Consider the following 16,933-nt stretch of genomic DNA (forward strand, 5'->3'; position numbering starts at 1 on the left):
ATACTGAGCGTCACTTTTACTAATATTCATGATATATATAATAAAACCAGCAAACAAGTCAAATGATTACACCCAACTGTCAAGAAATAGTTTTTGAAGGTTGAATTTGTGTGTTTTTTGCTAAAAATCGAATTCAAACAACACCAAAGAATCCCTTCAGTGAAGTCACGGACTACAAACAGAAACATGACCATGGCGTCAGTTTCTCCAACAGCATGAATGACCGGTGCTGCTCCATCCAAGGAGGTGAGGTCCAGAAGAGCAGACAGCTCGTGTGATCTTCTCTTGCTGAGGCTCAGTTAGATTTTTGAGATCCCAACTTGCTGCTCAGCGTTTTTTATTTCCTCCCCCAGCTGCAGCTCCTCAGCGTGACTAAAGGAAGTTTTCCTTCTCTGTAAACGAGACACTAACTGATTCTCTGCGACACTTTTTTTTTTAACCGGGCTCAAATTAAACAGCTTATCTCTTCTCTGTGTTATCGGGCTCTGGAGGTTCCACTCGTCTCTTTGGCTTCGGGCCGGTTTCCATCAGAGCACTTTTTTTTTTATCTCAGATTGTCATTTTAGACGCCTCGGCTCATCACAGATTCGTGAAACGAGACGCTCGTTTTCTGCCCTGTAATCAAAACTCTGTTCAATTTTCAATTTGCTTTCATCTCCTCTTCGAGTCTCGCCAACGTCGTATATAAGAAGTGGACGTAGTCATGGTGACGTCACCCATTGGTCTGAAGCCTTGAGTTCAGCGATTTTGTCGTTGCCATCTTGGATTACGGCCGCCGCCATCTTTGCTTTTCTGCTGATGAACGGAAGTTACCATATTTGGACTGAAAGCATCTCCTGCTTTATGGTCTGTTTGACTCTAAATGGAGCATCATTTACTAAATGAACATCATGCTGTATTGAAGAAGACTTGAAACTAGAGATTGAGACCATAAACTCATGTTTACAATGTTTACTGAGGGAATAAATCAAGAGAGAAGTAGAGTCATTTTCTCATAGACTTCTATACAACCAGAGGAGTCGCCCCCTGGTGGACAGTAGAGAGAATGCAAGTTTAAGACACTGTCAAAGACGAGGGCACATCAACCAGAACTCATCATTGATCACTGAACAAATCAGATTGGGGAAACTGCAGCTCTATTGATTGGTTGCTTGATTGATCGCCGGCTTTAAACATTAAAGAATTCAAACATGTTCAAGTAGAAAATACAAAAATACAAGTATGAACCTGGAAATGAGATATGTCTCCTTTAAATGCTGTTTTTTTTTTTCTCAGACTCTGATCCAGAAATCTCCACTTCAGTAGCTCTTACATACACCAACCTTTACAGTTTCATTCTGATCTATACTCTAAAGGTTTTTACAGAGGGGTTTGTTCATGTCATTCATGGCCTCATTTATACAACATTTCATTACCCCCAAAAATGTGGTGAAAATTGATTTTTGAATGGCTGTTTGCAGCATTTTGTTATTTATGGAGTGATACCAAGATATATCTAAAATCCTCTCTTTAAAAACCTTTGACTCTAATATGTCAACAAAATGAAACAATCATTTTGAACCTGGATTCATCCAATGTACAGATTTCTGTCCTGGAAAGTTATGCAAATTGGCACATATTTAATAAGACAATTCTTTATTTGCATATTTAAACTTTATTAGAAAACTTGTAATATGAGAAATAATTGTCTTAATGTCAGTAATTTACTTTGGAAGTGTCATGGTGATATCTATTAGTCTTTTACTTTTTTACACAATGTGTCTCCCCTTAACTTGACAATATTTAGAAATTCTATAACTATATTCATCAGCTTCCTTTTGTCCCACATAGAAATATTGTCCTAATATCTTTCCAGCCAATAAGACTCGGTAGATAAAGTGAAATGAACCACGTGAGACAGAAGTTTGGTGTTTTCCCAGTGATCATGGAGCAGCACCTGGTGGACATCAGATGAACTGCAGCTGAAAACCTGCAGCTTTCGACCCCTTAAATCAACTAGAATTGAACATCTCTCTTCTCTGATTGGTCGAGAGAGATATGATGAAGTATTTGATTAGCTACTCGCAGACCCTCGCTTCTCATCGACTACTTACTGACGTCTATTACCACCTGAGCTGCTAAATGGTTCATCAATACACGCCTGAGGACGCTTCTTCACTGTACTCCGGCTGTGTCTCTCTCTCCTTCACCCTCTGATTGGTTTATTGATTGTGCAGCTCTCTGATTGGCTGCATTATGTAACTCTGTGTTTTTTGTGGGGTTTTTCTCAGCTGGACAACGTGGACGAGCAGGCGGCTCAGATCCGCAGAGAGCTGGACGGAAGGTTACAGCTGGCCGAGAAGATTTCCAGGGTGAGAGACACTAAACATGTCATAATCATGTTCAAAGCTCAATATTTATATTCAAACGATGGCTGTGGTCATGTGAAAGATGCCTCTTGCCTCTGCAGCTCTTTAAGCAGCATTTTAGCCTCTTTCAGCTCCTAGTTTTGGTTTTATATTCACTGTTTGTTCAGTCTCGATGTTTCCAACAGCAGTAGGCAGCTGTTTATATAATATATCTGTTCACAGCTCATTCTGATAAGAGTTGTTGCGATAAAAAGAAATATTTCCCGATACCGTTTCACAGGTGTGAGGCACTAGTTTGCACATGCTCAGTACCGACTGAGCGACTGACAGGTGTTGTTGTTGTTTCTGTGTAGCAGAACTGAACTGATTGCAGCTTTAAAATATATCAATCCAGAAAAATAGACAAACTAATTAATGTTTGTGAAACTAAGCTGTAGATGATTTTTCTAACTATCTGTTGGCGTCATATTTTAACTATTCGGTGCAACAGATCATAAAACCCAGTTCCAGTTTGGATTCTATCACTGATTAGATATGAAGTCAGTTAAACAATCAACATTTTTTAAATGTAATCCTTTTACTTTGTCATTGTCAAAGTTACTTTTTTGAATAAAAACACACAACTCAAATGATTAGCATAAAAGAGATTGTATTTTTATTGATGAATAAATCTTGTCATTAGTAGTTTTATTGATGAATTATAATCTGCTAAACTAGTATTAAGTAACATTAGCAGCACCGCTAACCGCTAACGTACGGAGGTTCCATTCAGTTACATGATGTAAATTATAATAATAGAGTAATTATATATTATTATGTTCTCATGATGTGCTCACATGTAATCTTGTAAATTGTAGTGTTGGTGAGAAACTTTAATAAATCCAGTAGTTTGAAGGAGAATTTTTAACTTCCAGCTCTCCTGTTGATTTAAACACTGATTTTTTGTTCACAATTTGTTGACATTATAAAAGGGTAGAAGAAAAGAAATATTTTATGCCGAATTCATATTTTAACTGAATATCGGCTGATGACAATTTTCAAAAAAAAACTTTATTTCACCCTGTGAAGGCTAAACTGTGTAATTAACCCCTGGTTGACATTAGTGTTGAACCATGAATCAAAAACTAGTGGTGTAACCAAGACAACGGTCCGTTACACCACCAGTTTTTACTGTTAAAAACGTCCCAGTCAGTTAAAGAAATGGACTTAAAGTAAACGTGTTGATGATGAACCAAAATTTACCAAGACAGGTTTTTTTTTTGTCCCCCACAGGAGAGGAGACACCCGAAGTTCGTCTCCCCCGACATGGAGCCCCTCTACGTGGAGGAGCTGCGTTCGTCGGTCAACCTGCTCATGGCCAACCTGGAGAGTCTGCCGGTGTCCAAAGGAGGCCCGGACTTCAAACAGAAGCTCAAACGCTCCTCCGTCAACAACTCCTTCCTGGACATGGGAGACGAGGGAGACATCCTGTCCAAGTCTGACGTGGTGCTGTCCTTTACTCTGGAGGTCTGTGCTTGTGTTTGGACCTGGACAGGATCTGTTTGTAGTTCAGTGTTTGAATTCACTACATGAGGCAGGTGATGTAGAATACAAGATAAGATGAGGTAGAAATTATTTAAAGGTATCTTGATCATTTATATGTCTTTATTTATATGTCTTATATATTTATGACTTAGAATGAGTCCACATTGGACAAACCACTTTTAAAGATGTCTTGTTTTATATAGAATTGTAATTTCACAGTTTTCTTATGCTACATAGACGGTTAGATTCATCAAGAAAGTAATGTCCAAAATTGTCGTAGTAACTGGAATATTGTGGGATTTTGGTTCATTGCTCATACAAAAAACTAAACTTTGAAGAGTCGTCGTGTTCTTACCCTCTCCTGGTGTCCTCAGATTGTGATCGTGGAGGTCCAGGGTCTGAAGTCCGTGGCTCCAAACCGGATCGTTTACTGCACCATGGAGGTGGAGGGAGGAGAAAAGCTGCAGACGGACCAAGCTGAAGCCTCCAGGCCACAGTGAGTTCTGCTGAGTGTCTCAGCTATACCTGTTGACACAACAGGTTTTTGGTGCGTCGTCTCGTCCGAGATTCTCTCCACGTTGTTTATTTGAAAATGAATCAACCTGAGAACCTGATATATAGAAAAAGAATTACCGGCAGCTTTTAGGAAGTGCAGGTCCACAAGAAAGAGTCGTGGTACGCCAGAGAGTAAAATGAAGTCATGCCGGTTCTGTTACGCCCTTCATTCCTTCTGATGAAAGACTTCTATTAAACTTGCTTTATATAAACTAAAAAGATGGTTTATATTTTTCAGCGCTGCTCGTTGTTAATAATATTGACCCGTGTATGTCGATCTGTCTCAAGAAGGATGAGACTAGAACAAATTGAATTAGAGCTCCAATATAACAGTTATATTGTCCAATGAAAGACAAATAAGGCATCAGAGCAGTGTCATTTCTCAAAGGGATATGGATCACTCACTTAATAAGGAAATTGTCTCTGACTTCAGTACTAAACTCTTTCCACTTCTGTTTCCTGCCGCCTTTCTATGATCAGCAGGAAGTCTGCGTGAGAAGCTTCGTCGTCCTTTAAAAGTAGAAATGTTTCCTCGCCTTCGCCGTTCGCTCAGGGCTTCACGTCCTCGGTGGCGGTCGACCTGCAACCCTTTCAAATGACGAGAATCACCAAACAGCCAATCAGAGGAGCTCCCGTCACCTGACCGCCCCCTGTTGGTCAACAGTTCTCCTTCCTGTAACCTTCACTGCAATTAACCCTCAGCCCTCATCTTCACTAACAACTCACTTAATGACAGCGCAGTTAGCTGTAATTACACGGAGCACATGATTATCTGTGATTACACCGTCGTCCCGCCGTGGCCGTAGCGTTCGTTAATCACCGAGGACCTCTTCATTAGTAGCGCCTTTAATTATTTCTGAAATGTCAACGTCTGTGACTCCTCGTGTTTATTACAAATCAAGTACACCTCTGTTAATTACGGTTTGTTTTTTTTACATTCCTTCCAGGCTAATGAAAATGAACTTGCAGAGACGCACAGAGGTTTAGAAATTGAATCTGTTCGTGTAATTGAAGTTTTTTTTGTTCATTATTTTTCCTCCTGAATCGCTCGCTGCACTAAACTAATTCACCAGAGAATGATGTTAAACTCGGGTGGGTGTCATCTTCGAATGTCGCCCTCAGGGTTTGGATTGTAAACAGATTTAAATGAAAAAAACACAAACAATTTTATACATCTTGCACCAATTTGCCTCAGAGACACAAAACAGTAGGCTGATGATAAAAGGCAGAGAAGGAACACAAAGACACATCTGACTCCACAAACGTTGACTGTTTGAAAATACAACCACAGCTGGTTAACCCTCTGAACACCAAAACCAACCGGCGGGATTTAAAAGCATGTTTTCTTTAAACATTTATCACAACCAGAAGCTGTAAAAAACACATTATTGTAAGATTTTCATCTTTCAGATGGTCCTTGAACGCATCATGTGCAACAAACACTTCCATCAGAAGAAGAAACCGAAACGAAGCTTAAAATTGTGATATTTCATAAATTACATTTTATTCTACATGTGTCATTTAAAATCTTGCTCTGAATAAACCGTTTGCTTTAAACAGATTCTGTAAAAAACATTAAATTCTGAGCTCTTCAGAGAAACTATGAAGCCATGACTGATTCACCGGAGACAAACAGTCATGTGACAGAAAAATTGTGAAACCTTTACTGAACACAGAGCAGAGAGGAGAGGAGAGGCTGTAGATAGTTAAATATGTAGAACATGTGGAGCCTCCATTTTTTGGTAAAACTTGTGGACACCTGGAAATATGTTGGATATATAGATTCCATTGTTTTCCATTTTTCTTTTAAAACAATTAATCAAAGAAATTCAACTTTTTTTTCTCTTTATGATTTATGTCATTATAACTGTGTTATTCTGCACTAAAGACATGTCTGAGTTCTCTCTACTTCTAGTCATGATTGTTCTGTTTCCATAGAGGTGCAGGACTTTTATTGCAGTGAAAATCAAGGCCACAGAGAGAAAAATGTGAAGTGAGCAAAATACGGCGCAAAACTATTGTAGGTATTGGTGTAATGTCATGCCAATCCATAGACTGTATATTCGACGTGATAACACGCATTGGTTTGTGGACTGATGTTATGAAGCCTCAAGTTCAGCAAATCTTGTTTTTTGCAACCGATGAGCTGAACTCACCATATATGGACTGAGGAGGAGTGACGTAAGAGACCTGTCAATCAGTGTGTAGCCCCGCCCTAAAGCATACCCTGCTTTATGGTCTTAAAAAAGTTTAAGACACTTCAGAATTATTTTATTCAAATATTAATTAGTTTTTTTACAGTGCATGTCCTCCGTCTCACAGGTCTGAGGTCTGTTATTACTTAAAACATGGTGTGTGTGTGTGTGTGTGTGTGTGTGTGTGTGTGTGTGTGTGTGTGTGTGTGTGTGTGTGTGTGTGTGTGTGTGTGTGTGTGTGTGTGTGTGTGTGTGTGTGTGTGTGTGTGTGTGTGTGTGTGTGTGTGTGTGTGTGTGTGAAGTGAATACACCTTTCTGCGCAATGTTGCCTTGGAAACTGTGGAAAGTGAATCTGGAACTCGGCTTTGTGAAGGGGTCACTTGTCATTTGTTCACACACACACACACACACACACACACACACACACACACACACTTCCAATGACCGTCAGACATAGAGGCCAGTGCTGATGGGAGCGTGTCTCTGTATAACGGTCATCCTGAGCCTCTCTCTGCTCCGTTAGAGTCTCTGTGAGATGAAGTGATGGTTGACACTGATGGGACTGTTTACTGACTCTGGATCTGTGTTATTACAGGAAACCATGCAACCTCATGACGGTGACCTCTTGTAGAAGTTTACTTTGCGGTGTGTGATGTCAGAGTGATTGCCATTAAGAATGAAGACGCCTGCAAATCTAGAAAACGACGATCATGAAAACGTTCCTGCCGGATCAGTGGAACTTTATTTATGTTCATAGATTAATTGCATAAAGTCACGCTGCCTTTCATGCTTTTTTCAACATTGTTGCGGATATGGTTGTGTTGTTTGAATAAACTTTATTTATTAGGGTTGTCAGAAGACAAAACTACGGAAGCCCTGAGGGAGTTTTCTAAGACTGAATAGTTTGTGTTCTGATCTGTGTTTATGACTTAAAAACAGGTGGAAATAGGTTTTTGCCTCGATCATTTTCTGAAGTTTTTTTTTCGTTTGTTGAAAACAAATTATTAAAAAAAGTATTGCCATATTTATTTAGGTTTTTTTTGTTTTCGTGAAGATATTTCCTTTAAATGGAGGATGTTAAATACTGATTTTGGCCACTGGAGGCAGAAGTGCGGCACTACCCTATGTTCTAAATTGAGATTTTTACTGACGGCATATTAGCGCTGATTTAAATAGATTTATCAATAAAAGAAAAACATGATGTAATGATACATAACCTGTTATAACACCGTAACATGTACCGTGTGTTTATGCATGGAGAAAAATGAAGAAATCATGAATTATTTTAGTCTTATTTAGAACAAGAGGAAGTGATGCCCTCCGGCCCCTTGTGGCCAGAATGTGTATTACAAGAGACGTGTGCTTACCCGGACAAAACAATAAAGAAATGTAAAATGTAAACAAAGGAACATGGCGGATGAATCGTGGGTCTTGTGTGTCTCAGGTGGGGGACTCAGGGAGACTTCACCACCACCCACCCACTGCCCTCCGTCAAGGTGAAGCTGTTCACAGAGAGCACCGGGGTCCTGGCTCTGGAGGACAAGGAGCTGGGCCGGGTGAGTCCAGATCCACTGCACCACACACACACACACACACACACACACACACACACACACACACACACACACACACACACACACACACACACACACACACACACACACACACACACACACACACACACACACACACACACACACACACACACCACACACACACACACACACACACACACACACACACACACACACACACACACACACATACACACACACACACACACACACACACACACACACACACACACACACACACACACACACACACACACACACACACACACACACACACAACACACACACACACACACACAACACACACACACACACAATACACACATACAACCTGACGCACACCACACACACACAAACATACAACCTGACACACAACCTGACACAAAACACACACACACAACACACACATACAACACACACAACCTGACACAACACACACACAACACACACATGCACACAACACACACCACACACACAACACGCACACAACACACACACAACACACACACACACACCACACAACACACACACAACCTGACACACACCTGTGATATGACCTCTAAACTTCGATATATTAGATCTTTTTAAACCCTTAAAAGATGTGAGGATGTATAAATGAAGTTTTTAAGTGTTAAATGAAGTAAGAGTTGGTCTGTGGCTCTCATCTCCAAACCCACTGATCTTTAAACATGTCTCACATATATATTGTATTTTTTAACAGCTGGATACTGTGGTGTTACATGACTCAATAAAGAGGACATAGTGGATTTGTTCAGACTATTTTCAACAGTTTACAGAGGACTCATTTAAACGTCTTTAAAAGTGAAGACATAAAAGCCTTCAGACTCGAGCAGGTCTCAGATCTGCTGTGTGACGTGGTTTTGTTTTGGACCTCAGGTGGTCATGAATCCGACCACCAACGGGCCGAAGCAGGCCGACTTCCACCGGATGGTCGTCCCCAAGAGCAGCCAGGACACGGAGCTCAGGATCAAACTGGCCGTCCGCATGGACAAACCCCCCAACATGAAGCACAGCGGGTGAGTCTGCACCCAGGGGCGGGTCCTTTATGGGGTCTGGTTCTCTACAGGGTCTAGACCTATAAAGGGTCTATTACTCTACAGGGTCTGGTTCTCTACAGGGTCTGGTCCTCTACAGGGTCTGGTCCTATAAAGGGTCTGGTCCTCTACAGGGTCTGGTCCTCTACAGGGTCTGGTCCTCTACAGGGTCTGGTCCTCTACAGGGTCTGGTCCTATAAAGGGTCTGGTCCTCTACAGGGTCTGGTCCTCTACAGGGTCTGGTCCTATACAGGGTCTGGTCTGGGTCTGGTCTCTACAGGGTCTGGTCTGGGTCTAGACCTATAAAGGGTCTGTTACAGTGTGTGATCAGATCAGATGTTGTAGCAGTGTGTTCTGTGTGCAGTTCTTTCTTTCTGCCACAAGATGGCAGCAACACCTCTTTAAACCCACAGATATATGAATCTGCAGCACTCCTGTGTGTGTGTGTGTGTGTGTGTGTGTGTGTGTGTGTGTGTGTGTGTGTGTGTGTGTGTGTGTGTGTGTGTGTGTGTGTGTGTGTGTGTGTGTGTGTGTGTGTGTGTGTGTGTGTGTGTGTGTGTGTGTGTGTGTGTCTCTCTGTGTGTGTGTGTGTGTGTGTGTGTGTGTGTGTGGCAGCAGTTTCTCAGTAGTGATGGTGTTTATTCTGCCAACAGCCATCAGCACTTAAATCTGTTTCTTCTCTACAGTTTCAAGTTTTGGGCTTCTAAAAAGTTCTAAAAAGCCTCTTTTATTCGTCACCAATCCTGTGAAGATTTTTTGCAAAGGACACGTCTCTGCGTCCTCGCTCTCAGCTCTACCCCAGAGCCGTGCTCTCACCCATTTAGGATACAATGATGTTGGAAAACGGCCCAAAAGATTTCATAAGTTTGCAAAAAAAATGGATTTGGGGATTTTCTTTGGCTTATAATTGTTAATGGAAGTAAGTAAAAGGAATCGAGGATGTAAAAACCGGGACGTGAGAAGGGCCTAGTGAAAAGGACTTACAGAGTAAACCACAGCAGTCTCTGAAAATAAAACTACAGTGTCAGAGAAAGAGGTCAAAGGGCAACATATCCTGATAGATACAAACAAAACAGAGAAAGAAACTGGTTTGTTTTTAAGCCAGATATGTTGTAAAACAACATATTCTTACCAATTTACGATACAACGCTTTTGGAAAACGCCCCAAAATATTTCATAAATTTGCAAAAAAGGATTTTATAATTTTCTCAGGCTTATAAATGTTTCTGGAAGCTGACGCGAGGAGAGGAGGCGAGGAAAGGAATTGAAGATATACGTTTCCTCAGTTTGTCTTCACTCTGTGATAATTAAACAGGAAGTAAACAGGTTCGCTGCAGTTCTCCAAACCGTCCACAAGAGGTCAGCGTCTGTCCTCCTGCTCCTCTCTGTCTCCTCACCTTTAAAGCATCCTCCTGATTTATTAGAGACACTCTGAGCTCCACCTGCTGAGAGCTTTCATCCTCCATCAGGTCGTCTGATGCTGTTTTCACTGTGAAGCTCTGATCCAAAGACCAACGAAATATTAATAAATCCACGTTTCAAGATCAGCAACGTGAGGGAGTTTCAGGGTCTCTGAGGGGAAACTGGATCTGTTCCAAACTCAAAGCACTTCACATTAAATGTATGTCGTCATCATAAACACTTCATCTTGAGTCATTTTCTGATCGTGTTTTTTGAGCTTGGAGGATGTCTCAGATCTGTGTTTTTCTTATTGAATTTAACAGAAAATACAGCCCTGTATGATTCGTTATTATTATCATGATTTTATGATCTTTTATGGAAACGTTACATAGCAGCAGCTTTTTAACAAATATGTGAATTAATATGTAGGGCAAAAAAGACAAAAAAAACTTCACTTATTAAAGAATAGAGAGAGAGGAGAAAGAAACCTTAATTTATGTAAACGAAAATAAATCCTTAAATATAATCATATTCTCTTAAAACAAGAAAAATCTGCTCTTTAAAAATGTTATTAAAATTAGTATTTCTGCAGGTGAAACCCTGAAATAAACTTTGTTTTTTAAGAGATGAAATAAGGTAAGATAATCCTTTATTAGTAAATTTGCAGGATTACAGCAGCAGAGAGGAGAGTGCAAACAAGAGACATACGTAAAAAAAAAAAAAAAAGATCAAAACAAGTATTATAAATAAGTAATTACACAGTAAATAATAATAAATAAGTAAAAAAATAAATACAATAACTAAATTATTATATATAAAAAACAGATCTGTACTTTTATTTAAACAAGCGACAATGAGATTTTTAAAACTACAAAATGATTACCTTGAATTCATATTAAGGAAAAATCTTGAATGTCATTTACTCTTAAAATACATTTTTAAAAAAGCCTAAAATTGGTGAAATTATTCATTGTCACAGAAGACATAACTATTTTTTGTTGCCTTGGGAAAAAAAAACCCACGATGGAAATGATTTTAAGACAATAAAAAAAATGCTTCAATTATTATATTTTCACCAAAAGCTTATTTTTCTCACAAATAAATGATTATTTCTCGACAATTCTTCAAGCAAAACTGCAGTTTTTTCGTGTTATAATGAAATGTCACATCCCTCTTTAATAAAAAAAACAGCTCTCAGAGTGTGAATGTCCGTCTAAATGACCAGTTAAAGACGGAGGCTGTATTTTTTTCTTTTCCCGTTGAGGACCGTTAAATGCTACACTGAACTCTGTGGACGTCTTCAGTCCATCGCCGCGGCGTCGTGCATCTGAAAGGAAGTCTGAAAACCTCCGTCGCAGGAGGACGGACGGACCAAAAAACAATCTTCACAAGTGGCCGGCGAGCGCTGCCACATGTTAACCCAGATTCTCCGTCCAGACGCAGAGCTGCAGCCTTGACCGGAGGGCCCTTTATTCCTCTCTCCGATGCTGAAGAAAGAGGTCTCTCGCCCATCGATTGATTTTCCAGTGTCCCACGCTTCGGGAGGCCCCCGGAGCAGCCATTGATTGGGGGGGCCACGCCGGTCATTCTTCCATTTTCCCCTCAATGAGCCGCTGTCTGTGTCACGGCCTCTCTCTGCTGCTTTCTCCTTTTCTTTTTTTTTTACTCTCTCGAATGTGTTGATGACGTGTTAAAATATAAAAAAAACATCAGGGCAGAAGATGAGATGTTCTGTTAACGCGTCAAGGAGCTTTAAAAATCTGAACCTGGTGGCATTACATGATAAACATCAACATCACGAGAGGTCTCAACTGCTGCTTGAACATCTTCAAAATCTCCATCTCAAGATAAACATTAGACTCTAAAGAGTCTGGAAGGAGTCAGGGGAAAAGAAGTGCAGAAAAAAGGTTCCTTCAAATAAGACATGTATTACATTCTCATGTTATTTATCGTTGTGAGTTAAACACTCTTGGTAAACTCCTGTTAAACAGAGCGTCTTTATCGACTGTCATGGTAAAGTTCCGGGAAGGATTTAAATCGGATCCTTTGGATTTGATTGGATTGCAAAATAAGTCTGCAGGCTGTAAGTCTAGAGCGATAGGAAGCAGCACAGTGGATGAATAAAGAGAACGCGTTACGATCGCTCCTATGAAATGTGTTCAGCGGTGCATGAAGAACAAAGTTTGACTGACGTGTATAAAGTTCCGATAAAAAAAACCTGGGTCTTTAAAATCATGAGGTCCAGGCCAGGTTGCAACCTCCAGGCCAAAAGAGTGAAGCCGATGCTAAAATGTCTTAAAGCTGCATTCTCTCTCCTGTCCACCAGGGGGCGACTCCTCTGGTTGTATAGAAGTCTATGAGAAAATGACTCTACTTCTCTCTTGATTTATTCCCTCAGTAAACATTGTAAACATGAGTTTATGGTCTCAATCTCTAGTTTCAAGTCTTCTTCAATACAGCATGATGTTCATTTAGTAAATGATGCTCCATTTAGAGTCAAACAGACCATAAAGCAGGGGATGCTTTAGGGCGGGGCTATACACTGATTGACAGGTCGACACCAGAGACGTATACGGCGTCTCTCCGTCACTCCTCCTCAGTCCAAATATGGTCACTTCCTGGTCACTGGTTGCAAAAAAAGCAACGATGTGACAAAGATAATGACCGACTCTTTTGCTACATAGCCACCAAATATTGGAACCAATGTTGGCCAACGCTCTAGCTAACGAGTTTCCATGATGCTAAATATGTCTGTCAGCTGTTTTAATATCTAATGGAAGCAAAATAAAATATGAATCCATCATGAAAATATGACCCACTCTGCTTTTGATCCATTCACACATCGTTCACAACGTTTCCAAAAGTGGTGTGGGGGGGAAACATGCAATGGCCACGCCCACTCATCAGACAGGAAGTGATCATCATTTCAAACCATTGGCGGAGCTCTTAATACGTCGTATTTGTTACAGAGTCTTTTTAGTTTGATTGGTGAATGTCATGATATTATTGGTTCTGTAAGCACACAACGTTTATTGGATTTTTACATGAAAATATGATTTTTTTTTGGGCATATATTGTTAAATAGGTGCTCAACGTATGACAGTATAGTGATGCGATCAAAAAGGGTTTAAATGGTATTTTTGTTCATTTCATCTGGACTTTAAATGCCTCATTCTCTTTGGATTATTGTTGAGGTATCAACTTTATGGCCACACAAAGGAGGACAATTATATTCATTATTATTCTGTTGATTATTTCTATGATTTACCTTCGATTTTTTTATGAAAATAGAGAATTTTGTCCATGACAGTCGACGTCTTTAAAGGCCTCGTCTTGTCCGACCAACTGTTCAACACCCAACACTCAGCTCATGGTTTAAAAACAGAGAAAAGCAGCAAATCCTCACAAAAACAAAATATCTGATTAATTAATGACTTAAATAATTATAAAACCATCCAGATTTTGTAATTTTATGTCTTGTTCTTTGTGTTTCAGGTACGTGTACGCGGTGGGACAGAGAGTCTGGAAACGCTGGAAAAAAAGATATTTTGTTCTCGTTCAGGTAAGAGACCGGTGGGACCGGAGTCAGGTGACTTTATTGATCCGTGGTTGGTTGTCTTCAGATCAGAGAGACGCTGAAGGATTCAGCGTCAGTGAAGATGTGAAATCATTAAACAGAAGTTTGTTTGTGTTCAAGTATCAAACTTTCAGCCTTCATAGAAAACATTTCCTCTCTTTCAAAAACTTACTTTTCCTTTTTATAATTTTGTAAAGTTTCAGAAGAGAGGAAGTTGATTGATGTGGGATTAATGAAAAGATTAATTTATTACAGAAAATCATCTAATTTGAGTCTCTCCGCTCAAAAGGTTTTTACACCTCGTCTGAACTCAAGAGTCCAGCTGAAGTGAAGCTAATTGAGTCTCTAAAATTCTCATTCACACTTTTAGTTTTTTCCCCCACTTCAGCTGTTATTTACTTTCTGAGGGCTCAGCGATCAGTCTGGATCTTTGAGGCCAAGGGCGAACGTTTCAATTCAGACTTTTATGTTTGTTTACCTCCTTTCTTTCCTTTAAAGGAATCAAAAGATGGGATCTTTAGATTGAGTATCTTCTGTATCTTCTGAGGAGGTCTCTTCAAAGTCTCTCCTATCCTGATGGTGTGAAAAAATATTCCATCCATTCAATCAATTGAACCAAGATGCTGCAGGAACTTACGGACAATAGAAAAACATTATTACATATAGAAAAACAGAAAGCAAGGGCAATGAATGCACTGGATCTCTGGTTTGGTTTGGAGGAACTTCTACAAAACATCTTTGTCTGGTTGAAGAAGAGCAGAAAATGTCTTTAAAGCAGCCGTAGGTTGGACTGTGATTTTCTTTTTTTACCCGGTCAGACAACTATCCGTCTGCTCCAAAGACTCTGAGATGTTCTTCATGTTCAGGCTGGTTTAGTGGATTTGGAGCTCGTCGTGGATAAACGTTGTGTAACAGTGATACTTGTTACCGGGAGATATACCTTTATAAAACGTTACGTTTCTACCTTAAAAACCTGTGGAGCTAACGTTAGCAGAGTACGTTAGCGTAACTTTTACAGGCGTAATCTTTTTTTGGGACATTTTTGGGAATTTCAGTGGGAGAGAGAGAAAGATTTGATACATCAAAGGTCCCACGGCTGGAATTGAACCTAGAACATGACGGTTTCAGATAAAAAAGGAGAATCAAAATGAACAAATGCTGATTAAAAACGACAGAGTTTGGCTTTTTCTATCTGCTTCTATGAGAAATAACTGAAGCTCCATTTGGAGATAATATGTGGATACGATATAAAAGCATCAGAAAAATGTTTTACAAACACATCTTTACAATTTGTGTTTCTATAATTATACGCAATTTTCCGTCCGTCCTTCCTGCAGGTGAGTCAGTACACGTTTGCCATGTGCAGCTACAGAGAGAAGAAGGCGGAGCCTCAGGAGCTGATGCAGCTGGAGGGCTACACGGTGGACTACTGCGACCCTCAGCCAGGTAGAGGAGACACACACACACACACACACACACACACACACACACACACACACACACACACACACACTCTGCTGCAGGAGTTTAGTGCATCCACAACACATGTTCTGATGTGTAATTATGATGCAGAGTGAGACCTCATTAAAGATCCTCACGTCTTCCTGATAAATGTGGAACATGTTGGAGCTTCTCTGGTTGAATCTCAACCTCCAGACCTCCTCACATGTTCTCTGTGTGTCTGCATGATGTCGCTATATAGACTCTCTGTGAATCCATCCCATAATCATTGAAGCATTGATCTCACTGAGAGCTGAAGTCCTGGAGTCACGTCTGAGTCCTGCTGAAGCTCGTTCTTGGGGTTTACTTTCCATATTCCAGGAATGAACTGACAACCAGGAAAACAGAAATATATGAAACGTGAAATAACTTTATTTGTAAACCTTTACAGACAAAAACATCTGAAAATGCACAAAAAAAAAGATGAACAAAGTAATGGATTAAAACATAAAATAGACACAACACAGATTCAGCCAAGTGACATTAAAGGTGGATGAGTTGTTCAAAATAAAACTTTATTGCCTCCTATAATCAAGACGATTAACGGTAACAACAATCAAGACAGAAAGAAAAAACATGAACTAAAGGTCTTCAGCAAAACAAAAATTAAAGATAATTTACCTTCATGTTACAGAACCTTTTTATTTTTACCTCCTCTCCTCCTCATCTTCCTCATCTTCCTCCTCCTCAGGCCTGCAGGGCGGCCGGGTCTTCTTCAACGCGGTGAAGGAGGGCGACCTGGTGATGTTTGCGTGTGATGACGATCAGGACCGGATGCTGTGGGTCCAGGCCATGTACCGAGCCACCGGACAGTCCTACAAACCGGTCCCCCCCACCCAGAACAAGACCACCAACTGCCGAGGAGGACTCCAGAAACCAGCGTCCCCCATCAGTAGGTGGTTTTTATTTTAATGAAACGTTCACTGTCGCTCTAAAGTTTAATCGGCGGGAGAACACACAAAAAGTGGAGTCTTGTTAAATCCTTGATTAAAAAAACAGGCGAACTGTCCTTTATTACAGAAAACCAGTTTATTATTCACTTAACCTCCATTCTTCATAAACGCCACTTCTGTGTTTGTTTAAACCAAAACAACAATCTCTTCCTAAACCTAACTAAGTATTTCATGATTATAGAGAAGGTTGAAGGGAAGACACTGTTCTTTTTTTTGCAAATTTTTCTCTTCATTCATCCCTCCTTTCTTTA

General features: G+C 40.2%; 1 protein-coding gene across 4 annotated transcripts in view; it reads left to right on the forward strand.

Annotated features, from left to right (window-relative positions):
* The window catches only part of cadps2 (Ca++-dependent secretion activator 2), a 165,363-nt gene that overhangs the window by 65,601 nt on the left and 82,829 nt on the right, over positions 1 to 16,933 (forward strand). For all 4 annotated transcript variants that reach the window (XM_054619217.1, XM_054619214.1, XM_054619215.1 and 1 more), the window contains exons 4-11: positions 2,271 to 2,351; positions 3,621 to 3,854; positions 4,247 to 4,368; positions 8,067 to 8,178; positions 9,094 to 9,233; positions 14,148 to 14,214; positions 15,567 to 15,675; positions 16,421 to 16,621. In XM_054619217.1, the coding sequence (XP_054475192.1) occupies positions 2,271 to 2,351; positions 3,621 to 3,854; positions 4,247 to 4,368; positions 8,067 to 8,178; positions 9,094 to 9,233; positions 14,148 to 14,214; positions 15,567 to 15,675; positions 16,421 to 16,621 (1,066 nt within the window). The remainder of the gene's footprint in view (positions 1 to 2,270; positions 2,352 to 3,620; positions 3,855 to 4,246; positions 4,369 to 8,066; positions 8,179 to 9,093; positions 9,234 to 14,147; positions 14,215 to 15,566; positions 15,676 to 16,420; positions 16,622 to 16,933) is intronic.

The sequence above is a fragment of the Anoplopoma fimbria genome, chromosome 19, assembly GCF_027596085.1.
Source record: "Anoplopoma fimbria isolate UVic2021 breed Golden Eagle Sablefish chromosome 19, Afim_UVic_2022, whole genome shotgun sequence".
Classification (NCBI taxonomy): domain Eukaryota; kingdom Metazoa; phylum Chordata; class Actinopteri; order Perciformes; family Anoplopomatidae; genus Anoplopoma; species Anoplopoma fimbria.